Genomic DNA, 27,744 nt, shown 5'->3' with positions numbered 1-27,744 from the left:
ATGATTATGAATAATTCAAGGAGGAGTAGCTGGTAGCCGGGTGGCTCAGTGAATAGAGAGCAAGGCTTAGGGGTGGGAGGTCCTGGGTTCTAATCAGACCTCAGACACTTCCCAGCTGGGTGACCCTGGGCAAGTCACTTAACCCCCATTGCCTAGCCCTTACCACTCTTCTGCCTTGGAACCAATACACAGTATTGACTCTAAGATTTGAGGGAAGGGTTTTTTTAAGTCAAGGAAACATGGGAAGACCTATATGAGCAAAGGGAAGTAGATAGTCTCTGCATAGCAGAATTCACAATGACTGCAATAATGTAAATGCACAGAATAAGAATATGAAAGTGAACTTTGATAATACTGACCAAACTCTGGCTTTAGACCAGTAGAAGAAATGGAGCTCTTATTTGCAGAGGTGGGGCACTAAGGCTGCACATGCCCAGAAGGGCCCCCTGGAGGTCTCCTAGGGAAGCCATTCAAATGGACTACAAGTGCTCTCCTTAAAATCTACCTTCAAATCCAGAGGCCTTGATTTCCAGCCAGTCTTTTTAACCCTTTCCCTTCCACCTTAGAAACAGTACTGTATATTGGGTCTAAAGCAGAAGAGAGGTAAGGGATAGGCAGTGGGGGTGAAGGGACTTGCCCAGGGTCACACAGCTAGGAGGTGTCTGAGGCCAGATCTGAGACCAGCACCTCCCATTTCCAGGCCTGGAGCTCTATCCACTGAGCAACCCAGCTGCCCCTCTTTCTACTCTCCTTCCACTGAATTTCCTTGCCTCTGTGATTACATCTCCTTGCCATTCCTTATACCCAGCGTTCCATCTCTGAACTTGTACGTCTTCAGTGGCTGTTTCCCAGGCCCAGAGCTCTCTGCTCTCTGCCTCCTGGCTCCCCAGCTAAAATCCCACCTTCTGAACTGAGTGCCATCCCTTGGCTTATTCCCTCCAGTTTCTCCATCCCCGTGCACAGCCATTTGTATGACTTCATCCCCATCAGACTGAGTTCTTCAACAACAGTGACTGTCTATTCCCTTTCATTTTCCCCCAGCACTTAGCATGGTACCCGGTGCACAGTAGGCGATTATTTCTTGCTGGATTGACTATAATAATCATAACAACAATAATAACCTCAGCTCCCATTTCTTCCAATTTTCCAAGACCTTTCATCATAGCATTTCTGTGAAGGAAATACAAAGTATGATTCCCCCTCATTTCCAGATGAGGACACCAAGATGCCAGCTTGAACTCCTGTTCCCTCACCCAAATCTAGGACATCTTCCACTACACCACACTCCCCTGTCTACCGCCCCTCCGTTCCAAGATCGAACGCTCAGCTTCCCCCTCCTCTGCTCCCCTATCCCGCAGCTGATGCTGTATTCCTTGTCACCACCACCTCCCTCCCTCCTTCTGCTGGCAGAAAGCCACTGAGTTCATTTTGTCCTTAACAGACAGCTCTGGCTGTCCCAAAGGGATGGCAGGTTTGTTTTTCCAAGCACATACAAGGCATTTGTTATTGTAAGAGATGACTGGGCCCCCAGCTGTTCAGGCTGCCCATGAGGAGCCTGGAATCAGGATGGGCCCCTTGGGGAGATGGGTAGAGAACTGCTTGTACACTTGGCATCCGAGGACAGCTTGGGTGGCTGTGAGCGTGACATCAGCAATACCGTTGACTCATTTAGAGATTAAGCTCAAGCTTAGTCCTGAGATAACTTTCTTGGGAAATCGTATTCTCTGTCCCCCTTGGGAAGACTTCAAGGTGCAGGTACCCAAAGCACAGGTCAGGTCCCCCAGAGGCATGTAGTAAGTGCTCAACCAAAATCTGTCCACTGAAAAATTCATGGCACTGGCTGAGTGGCTAAGTGGATAGGGAGCCAGACAGAGAGGTAGGAAGTCTTAGAATTAAACGTGGCCTCAGACACTTACCAGCTGTGTGACCCTGGACAAGTCATTTCATCCCCATTGCCTAGCTCTTAAGGCTCTTCTGCCTTGGTACCATACACAGTATTGATTCTAACATGGAAGGGAAGGTTAAAAAAAATAATTTTTAAAAAGAGAAACAATTAGATGGCTCAGTGGATAGAGGTTGGGACATGGAGATGGGAGGTCCTGGGTTCAGATTTGGTCTTAGACTTCCTATCGATGTGACCCTAGGTGAGTCACTTACCCCCCATTGCTTAGCCCTTACCACTACACAGTATTGATTCTAAGACAGAAGATAAGGGTTTAAAGAAAAAGGAAAAGAAAACAAAACAAATACACATTCAAAGAAGACCCTCTGGACAAAATACTTGGTGGGGCATAGAGGCTCCATTCGACATTGTCTCTGTGCTTGTGGGGCCTAGAGCTAAACAGTGGGATAATGACACCAAGACAAATAACTCCAATATCTAATAGTATGTAAGAAATGTTTCGAGATGGGAGTGGAGAGCACAGAAGTACCACATAGGGAGGGCCTTAGGGGAAAGGTTGGCATCAAGCCCCAAGCCCATAGGATGTGGTTTCCGAGAGCAGGGGATATTTGAGTTGTGTTATAAAGTATGAGGAAGAATACCACTGGTAAAGAGGAGGGAGGACCCAAGGGATCAGCCTGGTCAAAGGTACTGAGGTAGGAGAGTAGAAGGCATATTTGGGTATCAGAAAGTCATTCATTTTGAGTGGAAGGGGTTCCCGCCTTCTGTAGGAAGCTGTTCTCAATCCCTCTCAATTCTAGAGCCTTCCTTCTGTTAATTATTTCCTCTTTATCTTGTATTTAGCCTACTTTATATAGATTTATTTGCACATTATCTTCCCCATTGGGTTGTAAGCTCCTTGAGGGATGGGACTGCCTTCCCCTTTGCTTTTTAACACGCTTACCTTCTGTCTTAGAATTGCTACTAAGTATACTATATTCCAATGCAGACAGGTGAGGGCTAATCAACTGAGGTCAGGTGACTTACCCAGGGTCACACAACAAGTAAGCATCACAGGCCAGATTTGAAACCAGAACCTCTCATCTCCAGACAGGCCAGGCAATAAGTTTGTACTTTACTTGTGTCTAAGCTAGTACATTTGGTTCCTTGGATCTGGTGGGTGTTAATAGATATTTGGTGAATTGAATGGCATGGAAGGATAATACATGCATCAGAATAACGAGGGGAGAAGCAGGTCAAAGGCCCAGGTACACTTGCTTCCAAGGCCCAGCGGCCAACGAAACTTGAGCTTCTGATTCTTTGCAGGGCTGAGTCATCGATGCCAAGTTGTGGGTAAAATCGGAGGAAGGTACGTCTCCCCAAAGTGATTGTCTCTGTTGAATGAGGTGTTGTGGGTGGTTTGGGGTCCCTATTTCTACAGATTCTGGGGAGAGATCAAAACGAGAGCCTTTCATCTTTCCTCCCCCTCGCGCCTCCAGTTCTCTTGCCTTTCTCATCTTGGGCTTTCAATGATTGACATGAAAGGATCCAAGGCTCACAAATGGTTTCCTGCTTTCAGCTCATAATGTTCCTTTGTACCTTCCTCTGAGGCTGAATTTATTGAAAACTTTTCAAGAGCCCAGAAAATCCAACCCAGCTCGCTCTCCCCACAGGCCTTCCCCAATGGGCCTGCGATCTTCCGAGTTCCCCTACACGTCATGGCGGGCCTTCTGCCTCCTCATTCTCCCCTACCCCTAAGTGACCTGGCCTTTTGCTTTCTGCCCCAGGTGCCCTGGCTTGAGGAAATACCAAGCCAAAATGGTGGAGGAAAAATGTCAACAGGACCAAAAGAAAGAAGAAGCGCCCCTGGAGCCAGAAGCCAGCAGTCCTTGTGGGGAGACCTTCTTTGATATTGATGCCATTTTATCGATGGACTCGGAGTATTCCTCTGTCACCCCAATGGTGCCCTGGACTAGCCCAGAGCCTGGCTTGGTGAACCCAGCCTTTGAGGAGACAGATGAAGATTGCATCCTGAATCTTTCCACATCTGGTACAGGCTTTGGGAAGGGGGCTATGGAGAAGCCTAGGGAGTCTTCGTGGACCACGAGCCCAATAGGAGTCAACAGATTTCCTGCTCCATTAAGAGAGGCTTAAGGTGGCAGCTAGGTGGCTCAGTGGATTGAGAGCCAGACCTAGAAATGGGAGATTCTGGGTTCAAATGTTGGTCCTGGCCAACTCCTACCTGAATGACCCTGGGCAAGTCACTTCACCCCCATTACCTAGTCCTTACCACTCTTGTGCCTTAAAACCAATGCACACTGTTGATTCTAAGATGAAAGGGAAGGAGTTTTTAAAAAGAGAGGCTCAGCTTCCAGGACTAATCTGTCCTGGGCAGAACATATCTGGAGGAAATGTTAGGGTTCTGGGATCCCCAATTCCACATTGTGACTTGGACCTAGGTCCCTAAGTTGAGGAAGTGACTAGACCCTGCTGAGCCTTCCACATGGATGCCCCCAGATAGGAATTCTGCTAATCACCCACAAAACTATTGTCCTTAATCTAGGGGGTTGCCATTGTGTTCCTTGGACTTTACTAGTCCCAGAATGACTCATGAGACCACAGAGCACAAGAAACCTGCTCTGGCCAGATTTTCTAGCTAGATGGGAGCAGAGAAAGAACAAGGGGACTAGTATTTATTAAGTGTTATTAGTATTTATGGAGCACCACGTGCCAGGGACGGTACTTTACATATTCCCTTTAGTCACCTTTCTCTTATTTCCCCATCTCCCCATCAGACCTGACTCGTGGTAACAATCTTGTGGCTGAAACTGTCATTGTGGAAATTTCCCGGGATAACCCTGACAAAGAGCTGGGGATGAGGATCGTGGGGGGCAAGGACACCCCACTGGGTAACATTGTTGTACAAGAGGTCCACCAGGACACCCCCCTGGGCATGGATGGAAAAGTGGCCCCTGGAGACCACGTATTAGAGGTAGGTGGGCATCCTTCTCCATTGCCCCCAGGCCCCCAGGATGATAGGACTCCAGCCAGGCTCATGCTTCCCTCCCCAATCAACAATGACAATAATTTCATTTGGACAATACACACTGGTGTATCTCACACTCCTCCCAACCCCAGAAGATCTCCAGGAGTAAAATGACCATTGCCCAAGGTACCCTGGCTGCCTCAAACCCAGGACTCTTGACTCCCAGCCCTTTTGTGCCTAGTGTATACAAGACTTAGTGTTAGGTTTAAGGGTTCCAGGTGAAACGGGGCACAATCCCTGCCCCCTACCAGGCTTGAATTCTACTAGGGGCATGTGGGGGGTCCAAACAAAATGCAAGGAGATATTTAAGGAGAGAGAAATTCTTTCACAATTTTAGTGGCTTGGGAGGGCTTCACTGAACTGAGCCCTGAAGAAAGTTCTCAGCAATCACAAAGGTGGGATTTAGAGTCCACTCCCACTAGGGCAAAGGCACAGAGATGGGAGAGTGCCAGATCATAATTCACATAGTGTAAAGTGTGAGATGAGCCTGGAAAAGAAGATTGGAGCCAGAGGATGGTTAGCCTTGGTTACCAGGCTGTAGAATGGGCATCTTCCTCTTGCAGGCAATAGGGAGCCCATTGAAGGTTTTGGAAGGTTAGGTGGCTATTCATGCAAAAGATGGATCAGTCTGGGGAGAGACTCAAGGAAGGGAGACCAATTAAAAAGCTATTGCAGGGGCAGCTGGGTGGTTCAGTGGATAGAAAGCCAAGCCTGGAGTTGGAAGGTCCTGGTTTAAAACTTGGCCTCAGATACTTCCTAGCTGTGTGACCCTGGGCAAGTCACTTGACTCCTATTGCCTAGCCCTTACCACTCTTCTGCCTTGGAGCCAATACACAGTATTGACAAAATCCACAGTATTGACTCCAAGACGGAAGGTAGGGGTTTAAAAAAAAAGATAGATAGACAGACAGATAGATATTTAGATAGATAGATGATTGACTGATGGATTGATAGATTGATGGTTGATTGATTATCAATGATTGATAGATTATAAATTGATTAATATATAGATGGGTAGATGTATGATAGATTGATGGGTTGATTGATAGATTATAAATTGATAGATGGATACACAAATAGATTGATGGATTATAGATAGACTGATGGATAGATGGATGGATGGATAGATAGATGACTAGACAGAATGGTTGATAGATTATAGATAGATTGATAGATTACATGTAGATTGATAGATCAATAGACAGATAGATGGTAAATTCATAGGTTGATAGATGGACAGATATGATAAGTTCATAGGTTGATTGATAGACAGATTGATAGATTACATAAAGATTGATGCAAAATACATAGAAAAATAGATAGACAACACTTAAAGAGATTGATAGATTATAGGTAGCTTGATTGATAGATAATTATAGATTGATTGCTAGATAGATATATGATAGCATTGATTAATAGACTGAGTGACAAATTATAAATTGATTAGTAGACAGTTGGCTAGATAGATGGATGGATAGAGAGACAGATAGATAGATAGAAAGATTGATTGATTGATAGATTATACATTGATTGATAGATGGGACAGATGTATGATAGATTGACAGGTTGAATTATAGATGAATAAACAGATTGATAGATTATAGATATATATATGATATGATATACATATAGATACAATTGATGGATAGATGAATAGACAGACTGGATAGACGGACAGCTGAATTGATTTATAAAATAGATTGATGATGGATTGATGGATAGACTATTGATAGAATGACAAATTATAGATTGATTTATAAATAGATAGATAGATTGATATATGATAGATAAGTTGATTGATAGATGAATAGATAGACGGATAGATTATTAATAGATTGAAGGGTAGATGGATGGATGAATAGAGACAGTTGAGTAGATTGAGATATAGATTGATGATTGATAGATTTAGTTATAGATTACATATTTATTAATTGATAGATGGATAAATAGATATATGAGAGATAGATAAGTTGATGGATTAAATGATGTATAGGTTTATTGGTAGATGGATAGGCAGATTGTTAGATTATAGATAGAAAAATTAATTGAAAGAATAATGGATAGACAAGGATAGAGGATAGATGGGTGAATGGATGGATAGATGATGAATAGACAGATGGATGGAAGGATTGATGATGATTTATAGATTGATTGATCAATTATAGATTGATTTATAGATTATAGTTTGTTGATACATTATAGATTGATAAATGGATAATCAGAATGATATGTTATAGATGGATAGATTGATGAATAGAGAGATGGATAGACAAATACATGGTTAGGTTGATGGATAGATTGATAAATGAATAGATTGATGATGGGTAAACAGAGAAATGGATGGATGGTGGATGGTAAAGATTGATTGATAGAGTATATATTAATTGATAGATTAAGATTATATATTGATTGATAAATAGATGGGTAGACCAATAGATATATGACAGAATGATAGGTTGATTGATATATAAGATTAACTATAAATTGATAGATGGATAGACAGGTTGATAGTTTATAGAATGATTGTTGGATATATAGAAAGATAGATTAGTAAGTTATACCTTACTAATAGATAGACTAGATAGACTGATGGCTACATAGATGGATAGACAGATAGACAGGTGGATGGATAGATAGGTAGATGAAGAGACAGAAAGATGCATGAATAGATTGAAGATTGATTGATTGATGATAGATTAGCGGTAGACTGATAGATTATAGATGGATAGAAAGACTGATTGGTAGATTTTAGATAGATTGATAAATAGACAGATGGATGGATAGACAGATAGACAGACAGATGGATTGACAGATTGATGACTGATAGAAGGATATACCAATAGATATAGGATAGAATGATAGGTTGATTGATAGGTAGATTGATTATAAATGACAGATGGATAAACAGATTGATTATCAATAGATTGATGGGTAGACAAATGGCTACACAGATGGACAGATAGATGGATGGATGAATAAGACGACAGATGGACAGTTGGATGGATTGATAGATTGAATGATAGATGATTGATTGATAAAATGGTAGATTATATATTTATTGATAGATATATGATAGATTATAGATAGGTGGATAGAGATGAATGGATTAATAGACGGACAGACTGACAAACTGACAGATTGATAGACTTTAGATTTATTGATAGATTATATATTGATTGATAAATAGAGAGAGAAAGATAGATACATATGTGGCAGACCAATAGGTCGATTGATAGATTGATAAATTTATTTATAGATAGATCGATGAATAGATAGATGGATGAATGAATAGATTGGCACACCACTGGATGGACGGAAAGACAGATAGATGGTTGGTTGGATTTATAGATAGATTGATGATTAATTGATAGACTGAATGGTAGATTATATATTGAAGGATAGTACATAGTCTGATAAATTATTGACTGAATAATAGATTGACAGATAGATTATAGATTGGTGAATATACAAATAGATGGATAAACGGATGGATGGATAGAGACAGATGGACAGAGAGATGAATGCATGAATGGATATGTTATAGATTGGTTGATAGATTATATATTGATTGATAAATAGATGGATAGACTGATAGATGATATAATGATAAATCAATTGATAGGTTGATTATAAATTGATAGACTGATTGATTGTACATAGATTGGAGAGGCAAATGGAAACACAGATAGATGGGGAGAGAGATGGATGGATGAGTAAAAAGACAAACAGATGGACAGAGAGTTGGATGGAAAGAAAATTCAGTGGATTGATAGATTGATTAAATAATAGATTATAGATTGATTGATTGATTGATTGATTGATTAATAAATGGATGATACACTGGTGGATTGATAAATGGATGGATGATGGAAAGACAGATGAATGAGTGGATATATAGATTATAGATTGATAGTTTATTTATTGATTAATTATTGATCAAATGTTGATATATTTGTTGATTGATAGATTATTGAATGATGGGTAGATAGAAAGATTGATAGATTCTAGATAGATTGATACGCAGATAGATGGACAGATTGATGGATGGTCGAATAGACAGACCAGATGCATGAACAGACAGACAGACGGTAGGATGGATTGATATATAGATTAAGGATTGATAGACTATTGATTGATGGATTATATTTTATGGTAGATATATGATAGATTGATAGGTTGATTAATAGATTATAGATTGATAGATGTATAGAAAAGTAGATTGATAGGTTATAGATAGACTGATGAATTAGATAGATGGATAGACAGATAAATGGATGGCAGAAAGTCAGACAGATCGAGCAGACAAATCAACAGACTGGACAAATGAATGGATGGAGAGAATGACAGACAGTCAAATATATTGATAGATAGATTGATGATTGGTTGATATATATATGATAGACTGATAGATTATATATTGCTTGATAGAAAAATTGATTGAGATTATATATTAATTAATAAATAGATGGATAGATGCATATATAATAGAATGATAGGTCAATTGATTGATGATAGACTGGATGATATATAGATTATAGATTGATGATTGATTGATTGATAAATAGATGGATTTACTGATAAATACATATAATACAGAATGATAGATCAATTGATATATTGATTATAAATCATTAGGTATAGATATATTTATTGTATATTGTATATATTGTATAGATATATCTATGTATCCATAGATAGATGGACAGATGGGATGGATGGATGAGTAGACAGACAGGTAGGTCGTTGGATGATTTATAATGTATTAATTGATTAATAGATTGAATGATAGATTATATATGATTGATAGATGGATAGATGTGTTAAATGTATAGATTATAGATACAGAGATTGATAAATGGATAGATGAATGATGATAGACAGATGGACTGATGGATAGTTTGATGATTGATAGATTATAGATTAATGAATAGATATATGTATATATGGATAGATGATAGGTATATAGATGATTAATAGATTATAGATTGGTTGATTGGTTGATAGGTTAAATATTGATTGATAGTTGGATATATTGATGTATGATCGATTGATAGGTTGATTGATAGATTATAGATGGATAGATAGATTGAGTATATAGATAGATTGATTAGTAGATAGATAGGTAGATGAATAGATGGATGAATGGATAGACCAAAGGGCAGATGAATGGATAGATTGATGATTGGTTGATAAATAGGTGGATAGACTAATAGATTATGATAGGTAGATTGATTATAAATTGATAGATGGATAGACTGATTATAGATCAATTGATGGATAGATAGGTAGATACACAGATAGATTGATGGGTGAATAGACAGACCAGAAGGACAGACAGATGGTCTGATGGATTGATAGACTGATGGATAGATACATACATATGTATAAGTATGATAAGACTGGTAGATTGATTGATTATAGATTGATAGATGGATAGACAAATTGAGAGATTATAGATTGATGAATAAATGGATGGATGGATAGATACATGATGGATAGACAAGCAACATATGGATTGACCAACTTAGATAGATGGATGGATGGATGGATGGATGAGAGGATGGATAAATAGATAGATGACTTATTGATTATTGATTGATTGATGGGCAGACAGGTAGATATATAATAGATGGATAGTTTGATAGATTATAGATTGATAGATAGATAGAGATAGATAGATTATAGATAGATTAATTGATGAATAGATAAATGAGAGACAGATTGATAGGTTGATAGATTGTTGATTGATTGAGTGATATTTGATACGTCAATTGATGGACTGATTATAGATTGAGATATTCATGGATATACAAGTAGATGGATAGTTGGATGGATTGATGAATGAATAAGTAAATGAATGAATGGAAAATTCAAAAAACAAATAAATACATTAATAAATAGACTGGTAGATTATAGATTGATAGATAGATGGATGGATAAATGAATGAATGGAAAATTCAAAAAAAAACAAATAAATACATTAATAAATAAAATCCTGAAAAACTTAAAAATTGTAAATGCTATTGTCAGAATCTGTAGAAGGGCTGATAAAGAAACTGAGCAAAGCAGTGTTGAAGAAAAGGGAGGCAGACAGGAGAAATGCAGTGGCCTTCCCACTCTCCTGGGCTTGCCCTTGCTCCACCTAGGAAGCAGCAGGCTTGAGATTAAAGTTGTTCTGGTTGGGAAGGCTGATGGAGTCCTCTAGCAAACTGTCCTTCCTCCTAGGTCAACGGAGTCAACATCAGCAATGTCACCCACTCTCAGGCGATCTCCCTGCTCCGCCATGCAGGGCCTGTGCTACAGCTGGTGATCTTGCAAGAGAAGGGATTCCTGAACAAGCCACCCCAAGACGACAGCCCAATTCCCAGCAGGGCTGGGGAGATTGTGCATGTCACCCTGATGAAGAAGGACCGGCTGCAGCCCCTGGGTATCAAACTGATCCGTAAGGCTGGCAAGGCTGGCATCTTCATTCTTGACCTGCTGGATGGTGGCCTGGCAGCCAAGAACGGAAAGCTGAGCCAAAATGACAAAGTACTCTCTATCAATGGTCAGGACCTGAGACAGGGGACACCAGAGACAGCAGCCCAGATCATTCAGGTGAGTGGAGCCCCAAGCTGTTCCAAGGTCTGGCATGGTGGCCAGGAGGACAAAAGCCAGAAAATCCTAGATTTGAATCCTACCTCCAGTACTTACTAACTGGGTGACTTTGGACCAGTCATTTATCCTCTTAATTCCTCTGTTTATAAAAAAGGGAGAGTAGTATCTGCAGCAGGACAGCTAAGTGGTGCTGCAGTGGATAGAATGTGGAGCCTGGAATCAGAAAGACTCATCTTCCTGAGTTCAAATCCAGCCTCAGGCACTTCTAGCTCTGTGACTCTGGACAAGTCACTTCACCCTGTTTGCCGCAGTTTCCCTCTCTGTAAAATGAGCTGGAGAAGGAAATGGCAAACCACTCCAGTATCTTGACAAAGAAACCCTCCAAAACATTGTTATTAGAAATGAAATATATTGGAAATATAAAGAAAACAAGGAAAATATATGAAGAGAAGAAAAGAGAATGATACATACTCTGAATTCATTAAAGAATAACAGCCACAAAATCCCAGTAAAATGAATCCAAAGAGAACTCAAAAGCAGATGTCTAGATTAGCATACATGTATAATTTACATATTTTAAACAAATTGTAAACAATGTGGAGTTTGTGCATTGGCACATCATTTTTTCAAACATTTGTTTAGCTAAATGGGTTTTGTTGGTGGTGATAGTTATTAAGTATATAATAAAAACATGAAAGTAAATTTAAAATAGATAAATTCAAAATGTAAATAAAAGAAAAAGAAATCCCCAAATGAAGTCATCAAGAGCCGGGCACACCTGGAAAACGACTAACCAGAATAGTGGAAGAGGGAACAGATCTGAGATTCACCAAAGGCGGCATCCTTGGGACTTGCCAGCTGATGGGATAAGAGAGAAGAAAGGTTCAAAGATGACCCTCAGGCTTTCAAAGGGACACAGAGAGGATAGTGGGGCCACCCACAGGATGAATGAAGTCTGAAGGCGGAGCAGATTTAGGAGGAAAGGAAAAACGTTTGATTGGGGATGTGCCATTTTGAGATGCCTTGTTGGCCTTGGAGATAAGCTCAGGGGAGAGGTCAAGACTGGCTCCCATTAGGTTCCAGATAAGTTAGAGCTTCCTCCGTGGAAGGGATGGCATTAATTAAACTCCAACTGCATATTCCCACGGGAAATATTGGACCTCGCATAATTAGAAATCCCAGAGTACAAATGTGAATACATTGGACACGATCTCTTCTTCACAATAGAATAGACCCTAACTGGACATGGGAATGGAAGTGATTTTGGATGGAGGGAGTGGCACGAGAGTGAGTGTAGAATCTCCAAAGGCTGTGAAGGAAGAGAACAGTCAAGCTTCCTCCAGACCAAAAAGTATGAGGCCTAAGGCCATTGGCTTGGGTGCCTTGGAGGGTCATCAGGGACGTTGGGGAGCACATGAGGAGTGAGATCAAGTCTTATTTCAAGAACTTGAAGGGAGTAAAAGTAAAGATATTCAGGGGAGAGAACTTTTTTTTGGAAGTCCAGCAGTGAAGGAAGGAGCAGTGAGTGCTCCCAAGGGTCCTGTGGTCTAGGGGACCTTGTCAGGCTGGAGTGGTCCTGAGGAAAAGAAGGGATGATTGGTATAAGGAGATGATTCAGGAGGAGGTAGACCTGCTTTCAGTTCCAGATGAGAGTCTCAGTGACTTCTGGGGCATCTTGGTGGCTTTATGGATTGAGAGCCAGGCCTAGATACAGGAGGTCCTGGGTTCCAATCTGGCCTCAGACACTTCCCAGCTGTGTGACCCTGGACAAGTCACTTGACCCCCATTGCCTAGCCCTTACCACTTTTCTGCCTTGGAACCAATATACAGTATTGACTCCAAGACAGAAGGTGAGGGAGTTTGAAAAAGAAGCTACTGCAATGGCAGTTGCATAGGCATGGATGGGCTATCTCTGTAAGATAGACCCAAAACTGAGAAAAAAGAGGACCCAAGAAGGGAAGACGTCACTGCTTGGGGGTGACAGGGCTTGGGCATGGGAACAGAAGATGGAGAAATGGCAGAGCTGCCCAGTTCTTCTTTGATTCCTGGAGTCTTTCATTCCTTTACCTCTGAAGCAAAAAGAACAGAACCAAAATGACCAATGGAGGGTTGATACCTGAGATAAGAGAAGCAACCCTGGGCTGTTCTGGATGAGTTCAGGGCTTTGGGCCTGAATGTCTCCCTCTCTGGTTACTGAGAGACCTGATGAATACGCTGTCTTAACCCCTGGCATCATTCTAGCACAGAAAGCTCCCTGGACAAAAACCCCATTTGCAGCATTGCTAACAAATAAATAGTCTTCTAAACTCTGCTTGAAGCCTCCAGACTAGGGGGAAACTCACTCCTTTGTACCCAGAAGGCAGCTGATTTCACTTTGGAATTTGTTGCTTGATTCATTTTTTAACCCCTCATCCTTCCATCTTAGAACCAATACTTTACATTGGTTCCAAGGCAGAAGAGTGGTAAGGGCTAGGCAATGGGGGTTAAGTGACTTGCCCAGGGTCACCTAGCTAGGAAATGTCTGGGGTTGGATTTGAACCCAAGTCTGTTATTTTTCATAAATGAACAAATCCATATTTAAAAAAATGATCTGTCTGCCTTCCTAACATGGTAAATATGAATGGATATAACCCACATAAACTAAAGCTCTGGTTTTTTCTTTGGGGGAGCATTGATCTAATCCACCCCTCACTCTCATTTTATAAAGGAAGAAGCTGGGGTAACTGCTCTGGTAAAGGTCTCACAAATACCAAGGGGAAGTGGCAGAATTTGAACCAGCTTATTCAGTCAGTGTCTGTCTCCTCTCTCCTGAAACAGAACAGGATGGGGTAGCTGAATTGCTCAGTGGTTAGAGAGCCAGTCTTGGAGATAAGAGGTCCTGGTTCTTCTGCCTTGGGACTAATATACGGTATTGATTTCACGATAGAAGATATGGTCTTTTTTTTTTTTAATCAGTGGCCTTGGGTCGGTGAAGTGGCTCAGTGGATTGAGAGCCAGGTCATAGAAATAGGAGGTCCTGGGTTCAAATATGAGCTTGGACACTTCCTAGCTATGTGACCTTGGACAAGTCACTTAATCCCCATAGCCTAGCCCTTATTGCTCTTCTGACTTGGAAATAATACATTGTATTGATTCTAAGACAGAAAGTAAAGGTTTAAAAAAGATAGTTATAGTTTCCAAAAAAACTAGTGAGATGTGTGGTGTTATTGTACATATTTTTGCATGTCTTGTAATGTATGAGTAAACAGAAAACAAGGGGATGCTCATATCTGATTCTGCCTCCAATCTGTTGTGACATGTTGCTTTGGTAGATGAAGAAAATCTGGCCTCGCATAAATATGTATTTGGAAAGAAGAGCACTTCAGAGCATTTTAGTGCCATTCTGACCTTGCGGACCCCTGCAATGGTTTAGGGCAGTGATGGCAAACCTTTCAGAGGGGCTGGTGATGTGAAAAAGGCCCTCAGGTACCCATGGAGAGAGGGAGGGGAGCATCCTGGCCCTGTGTCCCTCAGGCTTTCTAGTAATAAACACTGGTGAACTCTGTGCTGGGGGCGATGCTGTCACCCACAGAGAGGGCTCTGAGTGCACCCTCTGGCATGTGTGCTATAGGCTTGCCACCACGGGTTTAGGGGATTTCCAAAGGTCTGCAGAAAACACTTTGAGCCCTGCTCTAGTCACTGGTGTCTGAGGCCCCTTTTAGCTCTCGATTTAGGGTCCTATCCGTGACCCTGGGCAAGTCCCTTCCTCTCCCTTGGCCTCAGTTTCCCCCTCTGTAAAATGAGAGTTCAACCAGATGGCCTCTGAGGTCCCTGCCAGCTGGAGATGTTTGATCTGTCATGATTAGAAAGTTTAGAGTTCATCTAGACCATGAATCCATGGAATATAGATATGTTTGTGTGTGTGTGAATATATGTGTGTACATATATATTTTTGATGACTGTATTTCAAAACAATTAGTTTCCTTTATAATCCTATTTTATTTTATGTATTTAAATACTATATATGTGGGGAGAAGGAGAGAGGAGGGAGGGAGGAGAGAGAGACCGAGAGGAAGAAGAGGAGAGAGGGAGCGAGGGAGGGAGAGTGAGAGAGAGAGAGAGACAGACAGACAGAGAGACAGAGAGACAGAGAGAGAGAGAGAGAGAGACAGAGAGAGAGAGAGAGAGAGAGAGAGAGAGAGAGAGAGAGAGAGGGAGGGAGGGAGAGAGATGGAGAGACAGAGAGAGAGGGAGGGAGAGAGAGACAGAGACAGAGACAGAGACAGAGACAGAGAAGGAGGGAGGGAGGGAGAGAGAGAGACAGAGAGAGAGACACAGAGAGAGAGAGAGAGAGAGAGACAGACAGAGGAAAAGGAGAGAGAAAGACATGGGGAGAGAGATATAGGGAGAGGGAAGAATCATCCTATTATCAGGAAAGGGGGTTCATAGGCTTCCCCAAACTGCCCGATGGGTCCAGGACCCAAATAAAGGCTAAAAATCTCTGGATCAGGAACTTCACAGGTTGAGTAACTTTGTCAAGGCCACGGAGAATGATCCAAGCATTCCAAGGCTACATTCAGTCAGTCCGGCCTTGTCTCCACCTATTTGCATGAGTAAAGAGGGCCCCCCTGCTGACAGTGCCCCTGGGATTGCCTCCAAAAATACCAAGCCCTTTCCTCCTGACCTTCTGCGGACTTGATCAGAACATTCCCTACTCTAAGCAATATTCATATCACTCAGATAATGAAGTGCCTCTCATTCTTTGTTGTTGTAATTGGTCAGCCATTTTTCTGTCTTTTCACATTCTTCTGGACTTTCTTTGGTGTTTTCTTGGCAGAGATACTGCAGTGGTTTCCCATTTCCTTCTCCACACCTGATTTTACAGATTGGGACACTGAGGCAAATAGGGTGTAGTGACTTGCCCAGGGTTATACAGCTAAGATAGTGCAGTGGTTTGCCATTTCCTTCTCCAGCTCATTTTATAAATGGGGAGACTGAAGCAGAATGAAATGACTTGCCCAGGGTCACACAGCTAAAAAGAAAGATTCTGGAGTGGTTTGTCATTTTCTACTCCAGTTCATTTTACAGACGAAGAATCTGGGGGGGGGGGAGTGAATTGAGTTGCCCAGAGTCACACAACCAGTAAGTGTGTGAGGCTGGATTTGAACTGGGGGTGATAAGCCATCCTACAGGGTTACCTGGCTGAACTTACTAGCTCTAGGTAATTCATTTATCCTCTTTGTCCCTCTGTAAAATAGGGATGATAAAACTTGCTCTTTCTCCGAGCTAAAGCTATTGAGAGGAAAGTCCTCGGCAGTCCCTCGAGTGCCAGAGAACTGTGAACCTTGAGCACTTGTTCCTGGGGGCTCCCTCTCTTCTCAACTCTAGAATTCTCATCCACTCTTGTTCTTTAATAAACACTTCCCTTCCATCTTTGAATCAATGCTGAATATTTGTTCCAAGGCAGAAGAGCAATAAGGTCTAGGGAAAAGGGGATCAAGTGGCTTGCCCAGGTCACCCAGCTGGGAAGTGTCTAAGATCACATTTGAACCCAGAACCACTTGGCTCTCAGTCCCTGAGCTACCTAGCTGACCCTCCTTGTCTACCCTTTTAAGCCCCACTCAAATGCTGCCAACAGGAATCGGTTCCTCTCGAGGCCCAGGATTACTGTGCTCTTTCCACCTGAGTCTTCTCCCCATCTTTGTCTGCGTTCTTTGTCAGTTCCCTTTGAGAACTCCATGGGAATGGGGAGCAGATATTCTCTAGCCTTGAGTCTCCCCCAAACAGTGAGCAGCACCATATATACAGGATGTTTGCTAGGCCTGGGTGGATGCCCTATTTTGTCAAGGCTAGGCCTTGGGCTTCCTGATGCCCACAGTCTATTCAGAGATCAAGCACAACGTCCTCCATGGCATCCAAGGTGAAATGCCATTACTGATGGGGAGAAGACATGCCGACGGAAGTAATATTGGCCAGCACTGAACTTGGTAAGAGTGAAAAGATGGCCAGAATGAAGGAGCAGTCATTACTCGTGGCTCGCTGTCAGGATGGCCATGGGCCCCCAATGAAGGCCAACAGCGGAGTGATTTGTGATTGGCCTTGTCCTGTTTTACCCTCCTCAACAAAGGCATAGAGATGACAGGCTCACCCGTTATGGGGATGATGCCAAGCTAGGAGAGAGGGCTACCACCCCGGATGCTACACATCTGGAAAGATCCTGACAGGCTGGAGCATCGTGCTGAGGGCTAAGAAGGTGAAATTCCTGAGGGATCATGTTGGAGTGCCACACATACAAGATGGCAAGCCATGGCTAGATAGCAGTATTTCTGAAAATGATCTGGGGCTGTAGTGGGCCCCTGAATCGGCAGTGTTATGTGGGAGACAAAAAAGCTCTTTAAACTTTGGGCTGCATTTGAAAAGGCCCCAGACACAGAGGGGATCCATCTCCAGGATGATGGGCCCCTGTGTCCATGGGGCACTCATTTCAAGCCCTACCACAGAAATCATAGCTGAAACCATAGATATAAGGGAATACCTGCTGACCCCCCATGTATGAGCTTTCTCTCCTCATTCCTACTCCCTGGCTTAGTGCCTTGTGGCCTCCTACCCCACCCCTCAAAACCTAAAAAAAGTAAAGGTGGAAGCAGAAAAGGCTGATACCAGGGAAGATCACTGCGCTGGTAGATCTTTGGCTACAGAGCTTAGTAATTGACAGTGGATAATTGAAACTGTGGCAGGGGAACAGCCAGGTAGCTCAGTGGATTGAGAATCAGGCCTAGAGATGGGAGGTCCTGGGTTCCAGTCTGGCCTCAGACACTTCCCAGCTGTGTGACCCTGGGCAAGTCACTTAACCTCCACTACCTAGCCCTCACCACTCTTCTGTCTTGGAACTGATACTCAGTATTAATTCTAAGATAGTGGGTAAGAGTTTGAAAAAAAAAGAAAAAGAAAAGAAGTGTTGCTGAGTTTACCTGGAAGAAAAGGTCCGGCTGGCCTATACGTCAAACCAGCTAGCCCACTGAAGGCCCTTCTAACTCTCAATTTGATGTGATTCTTTGAATAATGAAAAGGTGGCTAGTGGGGGGTGGGGAAGAGAAGGAAACAACTTCTTCAAGAGACTTAGTTGTGAAAGAGAAGAGAGATGTGGGCCAGGAGCTGCTTCAAGCCTCTGGGAAGTCGGGGGGTGCTTTTTCAGACTTGGGGACACTCAAGGATACTTTGTAGGCAAATGGGAAGGACGTTCAAGAGAGAGGAGGTGGTTTCTGGGACAAGGCCCTAGAAGGGGAAAGAGGAGCTAAAAGGGATTGAATGTGGATGAAGGGATTCGACCCAGAGGGAAAGAGGAGACGAAAGACAGTCGTGCTGAGAGGGTGTGAGGGCTGAAGGATCACAGAAGGAGATGTGGGCCACTTTCAGTCTTCTTGAGGAAGTGGGAGGCGGATTCAGGTCTTGTATGTGCGAATTTACATGGCATCAATGGGAAGTCATGTGAGTGAAATGAGCATGTTAGGAAAAATATGGATGGATGGGATGAATGGGTGGGTGGATGGGTGGGTGGGTGGGTCAATGGATGGATGGATGGGTGGGTGGGTCAATGGATGGATGGATGGATGGATGGATTGACAGGCAACTAGGATTATATTGGCCAGGATCTGATAGGCTTCCCATCATGCTCTCACATACCTAGTAGCATTCCCTCCTCCCTATAGACCAGTGAGAGCCGAGTTCACTTTGTGGTCCTGAGGACTCGAGGCAGCCCAACCATGGAGATGGAGACAGACTGCAGCAGCTCAAGGCCCAGCAGAAGCAGTGGCAACAATGGCACCAGCAACCACATCAGCCTCAGCCATGGGAACAGCCCTGCCCCAATTTCAGTTCCTCAATGGAAGCCAGAGCTGGGCTACTACCCAAGGCCTCTGGCTTTCTACAAGGTAGGTCCTAACCCAAGAAAGGGGAAAAGTCCTATGCTTCCATCACCCCCTGAATCAGCCCAGGATATGTGATCAGATTTTCATCCCAGTTCTACAAGGCCATTCCCTACTCTGCACCTCAGTTTCCCCTTCTGTTAAATGGAAGAGTTGGGCTCCATGGTTTCCCAGCTCTCTTCTAGCTCTGTATTCTATGATCCTAGAATCCCCCAATACTCCCAGGTAACCAGGTGTTGGGGGAGGGAGTATTGCTTGGAGATCCAGTTTAACTTCAAGCCTATTGGGTTGGAAGCCTGAGTCTGCCAGGGGGAGGTGGTCCCCCAAGTTTCCTCTATTCTTTTGAGGATCCCCCTGCCGGCTTCCTGAGCCAGGAACGGACAATCACCATAAGGAAAGATGTGAAAGAATCCCTGGGCATCACGATTGGGGGTGGCCGGGAAGGCAAACACAGCGTACCCATCTATGTGACCAGTGTGCAGCCCGTGGGCTGTCTTTGCCGGGACAGCCGCATTCAGAGAGGTAATGGGAAGAAAGGAGGGTTCAAGGGAAGGGAGGTTGGGGAAGGTACCCGACTTTGCCACTCAGTTACTCCCAAGCCCATTTTTCTGGCCCACGGGCTGACCAGCCCATTTCTCCTCTGATCGCTCGTCCTCTCCAAGGCCTCTGCCCCACAGCCAGAGAAGGCCAGAGTTTTGCCATCTAGAGCCCAGAGCATGGGCCTGGGGGTCCAGCATTTCCTAGCTCTGAGACCTTGGGTGAGCCAGTTACCCTCTCTGCATGTCAGCTTCAAGTGAGGAGACTCAGCTGGATAAGCTAAGGCGGGCTCTTTGCCAGTTCCACCCATTTCTGCTAGCCCTGCCTTCTGGGGACAAACAAATCCCTTCAGTGCCTGGAAGGGGGTTCCCATGCCAGCCATGCCCCATCCCTTCCCCCCAGCCTGGGAACTTCTCCTCCACCTGAATGTCTCCAGTTCTGTCCAGTCTAGCTTAGTTGTTGGGGAAGGGCAAGAGAAGAGATGCTCGGGGAGGGTAAGACCTATTCATGGACAAGTGTGATCCAGTGTGGAATGGGATAATGGCAAAGAGAAAGCAAACAGCCCAAGGATTACATTGATTTTCCATCTGTGGGCCAGACGCTTAGCAAATGTCTTGGTATCCTAGAGAGCCCTTGAAAACCCTATGTTCTCAGCATCTGAACAAGGGTCAAGAGCATGGATCAGGAGTCAGGGGCGGTTCTGGGTTCCAGTCTTGGCTCTATACCTCAGCCACTCCACTTTATGGGGTTACTTTCCACCTGAAGAATAAGGAGTTTGGACTAAAGCTGTGTTCACTTTTTTTAACCCTCATCTTCCATCTTAGAATCAATACTAGATAGTGGGTATAAGGCAGAAGAGTAGTAGGGGTTAAGTGACTTCCCCAGGGTCATATAGCCCAACATCATTTTTTAAACCCTTACTTTCCATCTTAGAATCAATACCGCAATGACAGAAGAGCGGTAAAGGTTAGGCAATGAGGGCCAAGTGACTCACCCAGGGTCACCCAGCTAGGAAGTGTCTAAGGCTGGATTTAAACTCAGGTCTTCTTTTTTTAAATCCTTGCCATCTCTCTTAGAATTGATACCAAGTATTGGTTCCAAGGCAAAAGAGTGGTAAGAGCTAGGCAATGTGGGCCAAATGACTTGCCCAGGGTCACACAGCTAGAGGAACTAACTGAGGCCAGAGTTGAACCCAGCGTCTCTTGTCTCTAGACCTGGCTCTCAATTTACTGAGCCACCTGGTTGTCCCCCTGCAGTCACCTCTAAACCCTGTGAGACTCAAGTCTTCCAAGTGCACAGGGCACACTCAACTTTGCAATGGAGCTAGAGCCCCAGTCCATTATCTCCACGGTGGCTCAGTCTAAGAGCTCCCTATCTCTACCGGCCCACTCCCATATTCCACAGGTATCATCCTCCTAAGTATCAACGGCATCGACTTGACATCCCTCTCCTACCAAGAGGCAGTGACGGTTCTAAAGTCACAGGCAGCCTCGACCATCATTGTCCTGAAAGCCTTGGACATCCTGGTGCCAGCTATGAGCTTGGAGCCTTGGGCAGGTGTTCGAGAGTCGCCCATGGAGTACGGTCAGAGCTGGTCTCCCCTCTGGCTGGCCTGGCTGGGGCTCCCCAGGTGAGAATGGCTTCCCCAGCGGAACTGACCTCTCCCCTGATCACCACCGGCCCCCAGAACACTGGCCAGGATCCTGGCTGGGTTAGTCCCAGATGGCTTTGAGCCCTTCACTTTTCCATCTGAGCCGAGAGGTTGAGCCCCAAATCCCTGCCCCTGCGCTGCATGCCTGGCATGGGGCTGAACATCTCAAGGACTTGGGTCCACCACCCAGGGCTAATGTTACAATGGAAACCGGACATACTCTTCTTCTGCCCTCTCCGGAATCCAGGAAGTTAAGGCCAGGATTTCAGGACTAGAAGAAACTTAAGAGGGCCCTGATTTAAGCCCTGCCATTTTACATATAGGAAAACTGAGGCCCAGAGCAGAGAAAGAGCTTAAAATAATTTGCTTGTTAAACCCCTGACCTTCTATCTTAGAATCAATATCAGGTATCAGTTCCAAGGCAGAAGAGCGGAAAGGGCTAGGCAAGGGGGGTTAAATGACTTGCCCAGGGTCACCCAGCTAGGAAGTGTCTGTGGCCAGATTAGAACCCATCTCTAGGCCTTTCTCTTAATCCACTGAGCCACCTAGCTGCCCTTGGTCATAGTATTCTTAATCTCATTCTACAATTAGAAAACTGAAGGTAACAAAGGTAAAGGACTTGACCAGAGTGACATAGCTAATCAGTGTCAGAGTCAGGATATGAACTTCCATCCTGACTCCAAACTGAGCATATTTCTACCATACTGAGTGACTCGGCCCCATGCTCTCCTCTCGCCTGCCTATCTAGGGTATAACCTCAATTTGGCTAGCTGTAAAATGGGCCAATGATCTCTACTCTACTCTCTTCAGAAGGGACTTGATGTTTGGGAAATGTGCTACTCCCGCCTGAAGGATCTTCCTTCCCAGGAATCGCTGTTGGCACCAGGGCAGAAAATCTACCCATTCCCCTTATCTCTCAGCAACTCCAGGAACACAGTAGGCACAGTCCATTGTGCATGGAAGCTATACTTCTCTCAGGCAGTGTCATGACTGAATTCCTTGGAGCTGGGCCAGGGTAGGACCTGAGGCCTATTCCCAAGGCACAGATTGGGAATTTACCTACTAGAGGATGAGGGAGTGGTCACATGCTGAGAGGTGAAGGGCACCTTGAAGAAAGTATCCAGTCCAAGCCCCTCATCTTACAAGGGAGGAAACCGAAGTCGGAAGTGAGGGGTGGGAGACAGAAGAGAGCTGGCCACTGTCTCACAATCAGTAAGTGTTAGCACGTTTAGACTTTGGGCCTCCTAACTCTAGATCCATTTTCCTGGCTGCCCTCCTTTCCCCTTCCACCTTCATTGTTTCCAGCCTCCTCATGGCCATGTGATGAGATAGCATTTCTTCCCCCAGAATCCTGCATTTTGTGCCCTCTAAGGCGTTTCTGGCCTTCCCACACCACCCAGAACACAAGGCTTGTCTCCAGCTAAAGATACCCACTTTGGTGAAGGAGAAAAGCTCCCTCCTGGCCAGATCCATGCATGTCATCCTGACAATGTCCCCAAAACCAACTACCCACCTCTTGCAGGAGTTGGGATGCCAAGCTGAGACACAGAACATTGCCCTAATCTTTGGCAAATCACTTTACCCTGTTTGCCTCAGTTTCCTCATCTGTAACCTGGAGAAGGGAATGACAAACCACTCCAGTATCTCTGCCAAGAAAACCCAAATGGGGTCACAAAGGGTCAGACATAATTGAAGAAAATGACTTAATGACCCTGGGAAAGTCACCTCACCCTATTTGCCTCCATTTCCTCATTTGTAAAATGAGGATGTAAAACAAGGTGGTAAACTATTCCAGTAGCTGCCAAGAAAACCCCAAATAATTGGGTCGCAGAGAGTCAGACATGATTGAAATGACTTATCATCCCTGTTTTACAGATGGGGAGACTAAGGCTCAAGGGCTTGTGATTTGCCTGGGGCCACAGAGTTAGCGTGTATGTATGTCAGAGAGAGGAGGGAAGAAGGGAGATGCAATCTGAACCCAAGTCTTCCTCTCCACATCAAAACCATCTACTCTGCAACACTGCCCAGTAAGCTGCCAGGAGCCATGTTTTATTCAACTGTCAAATAATAGAGTTGGACAAGACACTGTGTAATGATACTTTCAAGTCTAAAGGTCTTTATCTGAAGCTCTTGTCAGCCTCCGGGGGCTACATTGAATTGAATTTTTCTCAGTATCCCCAAAGTGTCTAACTGTGTGCTGCTGGCAGGGGTGAGGGACCTCAGCAAAAAGGCCCATAATGTTGTTTTTTTTCTCCTTCCTCAGCGCCCTCCATTTATGCCAAGATGTTGTGCTGCATAAGGACACAGAGGAGAGCTGGGGCTTCAGCATTGTGGGGGGCTTCGAGGCCTCCAAAGGCAACCAGCCCTTCTTTATCAAGACCATTGTGCCTGGCACCCCAGCCTTCCGGGATCGAAGACTGAAGTAAGTATGTGGGGCCCAGTGCCCTTTCTTTCTAGCCCCTCCTCAGGAGCTCTCAACAACTTCTCTGGCTCCCCTTCCAACTGGCAGCAGAGTTGGAGCCCCTTCTTCTGTTGCTTCATCTGTTACTTCGTCCATTCCAAGAGCCTCTTCAGTTTTTCCTCCTGTTTTGGGCCTGGCCCCACTACTACTCTGCTTAAGAATCCCCTCCTGCCTCAAGGACGAATATTAAACTCCTCTGTTCACTCCTCAGGGCAAGGTTCCAACCCACTATTTGCCTCACCTTCAACATTAATTAATTCCTACCTCACAGCACCACCAGAAGGAAAACACTTTCTAAACTTTCCTGGGTCGGAGAGTGAGAGTTATCGGTAGCAAGTTGCCCTACGAGGGGCCTGTAGTCCCATAAGGGAGTAGAGAATCAACTGGAACTCAAACCCAGGTCAAACTGCAGAACTCTAGAACCACACTGGCATGAGATAGGATCATGGGCAAGCTGAAGAAGCTTTTGTCATTGACAGAGGAGGAAACTGAGCTCCACAAGGAGCGGCCATCACTTACCCAGGGTCCCATAGCAAGGAAGTATCTGAGCTAGGATTCAGTCTCAACTCCCGTGAAGCCAGATTCAGGGCTCGAAACACTTGGATTACCCAGAAGGCAAAGCAAGGCCCCACTAGACTAGCATCTTCAACCATCGGTGGGAGGGGGGGGATCACTGTTGTTCTGGGCCTGAGCTGAGTATGGGTAGGGGAAAGTAACTCGAAGGAGAAAATGTGTTGCAATTGGATCCCAGGACCTCAGAACAGTAATTGAGACCCTTACAGGCCCATGGAGGGGAGGGGAGGGGAAGGGAAGGGGCCCACCCAAACTGACACTTCAGGGTGGACTAAACTAAGTTGCCTGGGTCCATAGGCCTTCCAGTACTCATCCTCAGGATTCTGGGTACAGAATGCCAGTATGCAAATGATATGCAAATAGCCTATTCTGTACAATTGTTACTCTGGCAACAGCTAGTTTATCTCTGGGAACCTTCTTGGAGTTGTTCACTCCAGAAAAGGGTGGCCGCAGAGGCTAGTGGTGAGTGGCTTGCTTGTGCAGTGTGGCCATTTCCCTTCCTCCCCTGTAGATGTGGTGACGAGATCGTGGCCGTCAATGGGACTCCTGCCACTGGCATGAGCAATGGCCAGCTGATCCCCATGCTGAAGGAGCTCCGGAACCGGGTAGCCCTGACGGTGGTGTCCTGGCCCGGCAGCCTGGTGTAGGTGCTTCCCCTGCCCCAGTCCCCCAGTGGAGGACCCTGGATGTCTGACAGACTCTTCCTTCGTGTAGCAGCACTCCTTCGTGATCCCACCCATCTCACTGTCTTTTGAGGACTCTTAAGGAGGACATTGCCAGTGTCCCTAACCTGTCCCATTGGAGACCTCGAGCCCAAGGACTCACCCGCTGTCTCCCACTGCCTTTCCTGGCACTCCACCCCCCCAGGACCCACAGGGGCTCCCAGTTGACCAAACCTGGGCACAGAGTTTGACTCAGCATCTCAAGACTGGACCAGCTTGTCCTTGGACACTGAGCAGCTTCAAGGCCAGGAGAACAAAGTCATCTTGAAAGATTTGAAGGGGGTGCTGTCCGTAAGAGGGTCAGGGTGCAGACAGAAATCCCTTCTTCCTTCCCTCCCTCCCTCCCTCCTCCCCTTTTCCTCCCCCACCCTCTGCCCTTCCCTCCTTCCCTCCTTCCCTCCCTCTCTCCCACTGTCCCACCCCCCTACTTCCAATCCGTCCCTCCTTTCCAACCTTTATACCCTTTGGCCTTTCCCTTAGCTTTCCCCACCTTCCTACTTTCAGTTCCTCCATCTTTCCCGTCTCCCATTCCTCCTGCCCTCATCCCTACAATCCCTCACTCCCTCATCTCTTCCTCCAGGCCTTCTGCAGTACCCACTGGGGTTCCCAACCTCCCTTCCTCCTTCTGGCCTTCTTTTACTCCTCCAGTCGTCCCTGGCCCTCCTGTGCCTCTCTCCATCCCTCCTCTTCCCTATCCCTCCTTTCCTCTGCCCTGCTTCCCCCACTTCCCTCCCTCCACCTTTGCCATCCCCCAGTACCCATACTCGTGTTTTGTCTTACTCCCTCCCCCGGGTGCTCCTAACAGTCCCAACATCTCCCCTGCGCCTTCCGAGGACCTCGAGTAACAGCTTCCCTTCTCCCTGGATCTGCATGGCCACCCCTCCTGCAACCCTTTAAACTTTGGGCCCCCAGAATCCCACACCTTCTCCTGGGCTTGGACTCCAACAAAGAGCTGCAATTTCTAACCCCAAGGGGTCTGCTGCAGATTTGCTAAGGGGCACCCCCTCCCCCCCAATCAGCTCCAGAGACTGGACTGGCACTTCTCTGCACATCTGAGCTCCATACATACCAGCATCTGCCCACTGCCTCCAGTGTGTGTCTTGGCGAGGGGGCCCCTTGAAATCATACACCAAGCTGCCATTGTTCCTGCTGGCGAGGTTCTGGGCCCTCTTACTGACTTGCTCTGCTCAGCCAGCACTGACTTGGCCTGTGCCATATGCGCCACTCCCAGCAATCGAGGAGCCAGGTCAGCTGAGCGAAAACTGTCCACCATGCTGAAATGTGCCTGGCATGGGCACGGCTTGGACATTCACGCCAAGAGCCCACGAGTCTGAGGCCCTGCTGAAGAGCCACCAGCTAGTGCCACCACCCCCTTCTTTCCAATCTAGACGTTAAGGAGCCACAGACGAGGGCCGAGGTGGGCAGAGACAGCTTCCCCAAAGGCCATAGGGACCAGGTGGCCAGTTAGACTCTGAGAGGAGGCGTCTAGCTTATGGGCCAGGCCTCCCACCCAAAACATTCCCCCTTCAAGGGACTTTGGACGGCTAAGGCCCTGCCTCCCTGGATCATGGGAGACCCACAAGCCTCTGGGCCAGGTTGCCAAGGGAGAGGGAGAGATCAGACCGCGCCTCATTACTGGGCATGGGAGCCCAATCCTGTCCTGAGAAGTCATAGCCCAAGTGGGCTAGCAGGTCCAGGCTCAGAGGGTGGCCGGCCTCCCTCTAAGCCAAGGGAAGATGGACCAAAAAGCAGAAGCCCCATCCCCCAGGGTCCCAGACACTCAAGTGCCAGCCATTCCCGTGGCCCAAGCCCAGCCGTGTAACTTGCTTATGTTTGTGTCTAGGCTGCCCATGACTCCCCGTGACATTGTAGAACCACTTCTCAGCTACTTCATTAAATAAATCTTTACCAAAATGAGTCATGGGAGCCCGGTGGTTTTTGGGCACCATCTCCTGGAGAGACCCAGTCCACCCCTGGGGGGCAGGGCCTTCTCCAGGACACAATTGCATATTATGAGAGAGCTGAAGTCAAACTGACAATCACTGCCACCCCAGCATTACAATGGGAGAAACTGAGGCCTAGGGAAGCAAGGGAGCTTTACTATGTTCATACATAGGACCTTGAATCTAAAAGGGAACTCAAAGGTCATCCAATCCAATGCCTTCATGTTCCATGGGGAAACTGAGGCCTGGGGAGGGAAAGGAACTTGCCTTTTGGTCATTTATAGGATCATGGATCTAGAAAGGACAGCGGAGGTCATCTTCCCTAACACTCTCATTTTACAAGGGGAAAACTGAGGCCCAGAGAATAAAGATGAATCGCCTGAGGTCATATATAGGACTCTGGATCCAGAAGCCAACTCAGGTCATCT

At 45.4% G+C, this 27,744-nt stretch overlaps 1 protein-coding gene across 3 annotated transcripts in view; it reads left to right on the top strand.

Annotated features, from left to right (window-relative positions):
• Positions 1–27,290, top strand: part of LNX3 (ligand of numb-protein X 3) — a 59,595-nt gene extending 32,305 nt beyond the window's left edge. For 2 of the 3 annotated variants that reach the window (XM_056809459.1, XM_056809460.1), the window contains exons 3-10: positions 3,670–3,932; positions 4,678–4,874; positions 11,154–11,525; positions 19,214–19,435; positions 19,777–19,951; positions 21,371–21,596; positions 23,881–24,039; positions 25,163–27,290. In XM_056809459.1, the coding sequence (XP_056665437.1) occupies positions 3,670–3,932; positions 4,678–4,874; positions 11,154–11,525; positions 19,214–19,435; positions 19,777–19,951; positions 21,371–21,596; positions 23,881–24,039; positions 25,163–25,298 (1,750 nt within the window). In that variant the 3' untranslated portion in view covers positions 25,299–27,290. Of the gene's footprint in view, positions 1–3,669; positions 3,933–4,677; positions 4,875–11,153; positions 11,526–19,213; positions 19,436–19,776; positions 19,952–21,370; positions 21,597–22,427; positions 22,830–23,880; positions 24,040–25,162 lie in introns of those variants that run through there. The other variant, XR_008914671.1, reaches the window with a different exon arrangement.
• The last annotated feature ends 454 nt before the right edge of the window (positions 27,291–27,744 follow it).

The sequence above is a fragment of the Monodelphis domestica genome, chromosome X (assembly GCF_027887165.1).
Source record: "Monodelphis domestica isolate mMonDom1 chromosome X, mMonDom1.pri, whole genome shotgun sequence".
Classification (NCBI taxonomy): Eukaryota; Metazoa; Chordata; class Mammalia; order Didelphimorphia; family Didelphidae; genus Monodelphis; species Monodelphis domestica.
The sequence above is the reverse complement of the archived record's forward strand: the minus strand, read 5'-3'. Positions and strand labels throughout refer to the sequence as shown.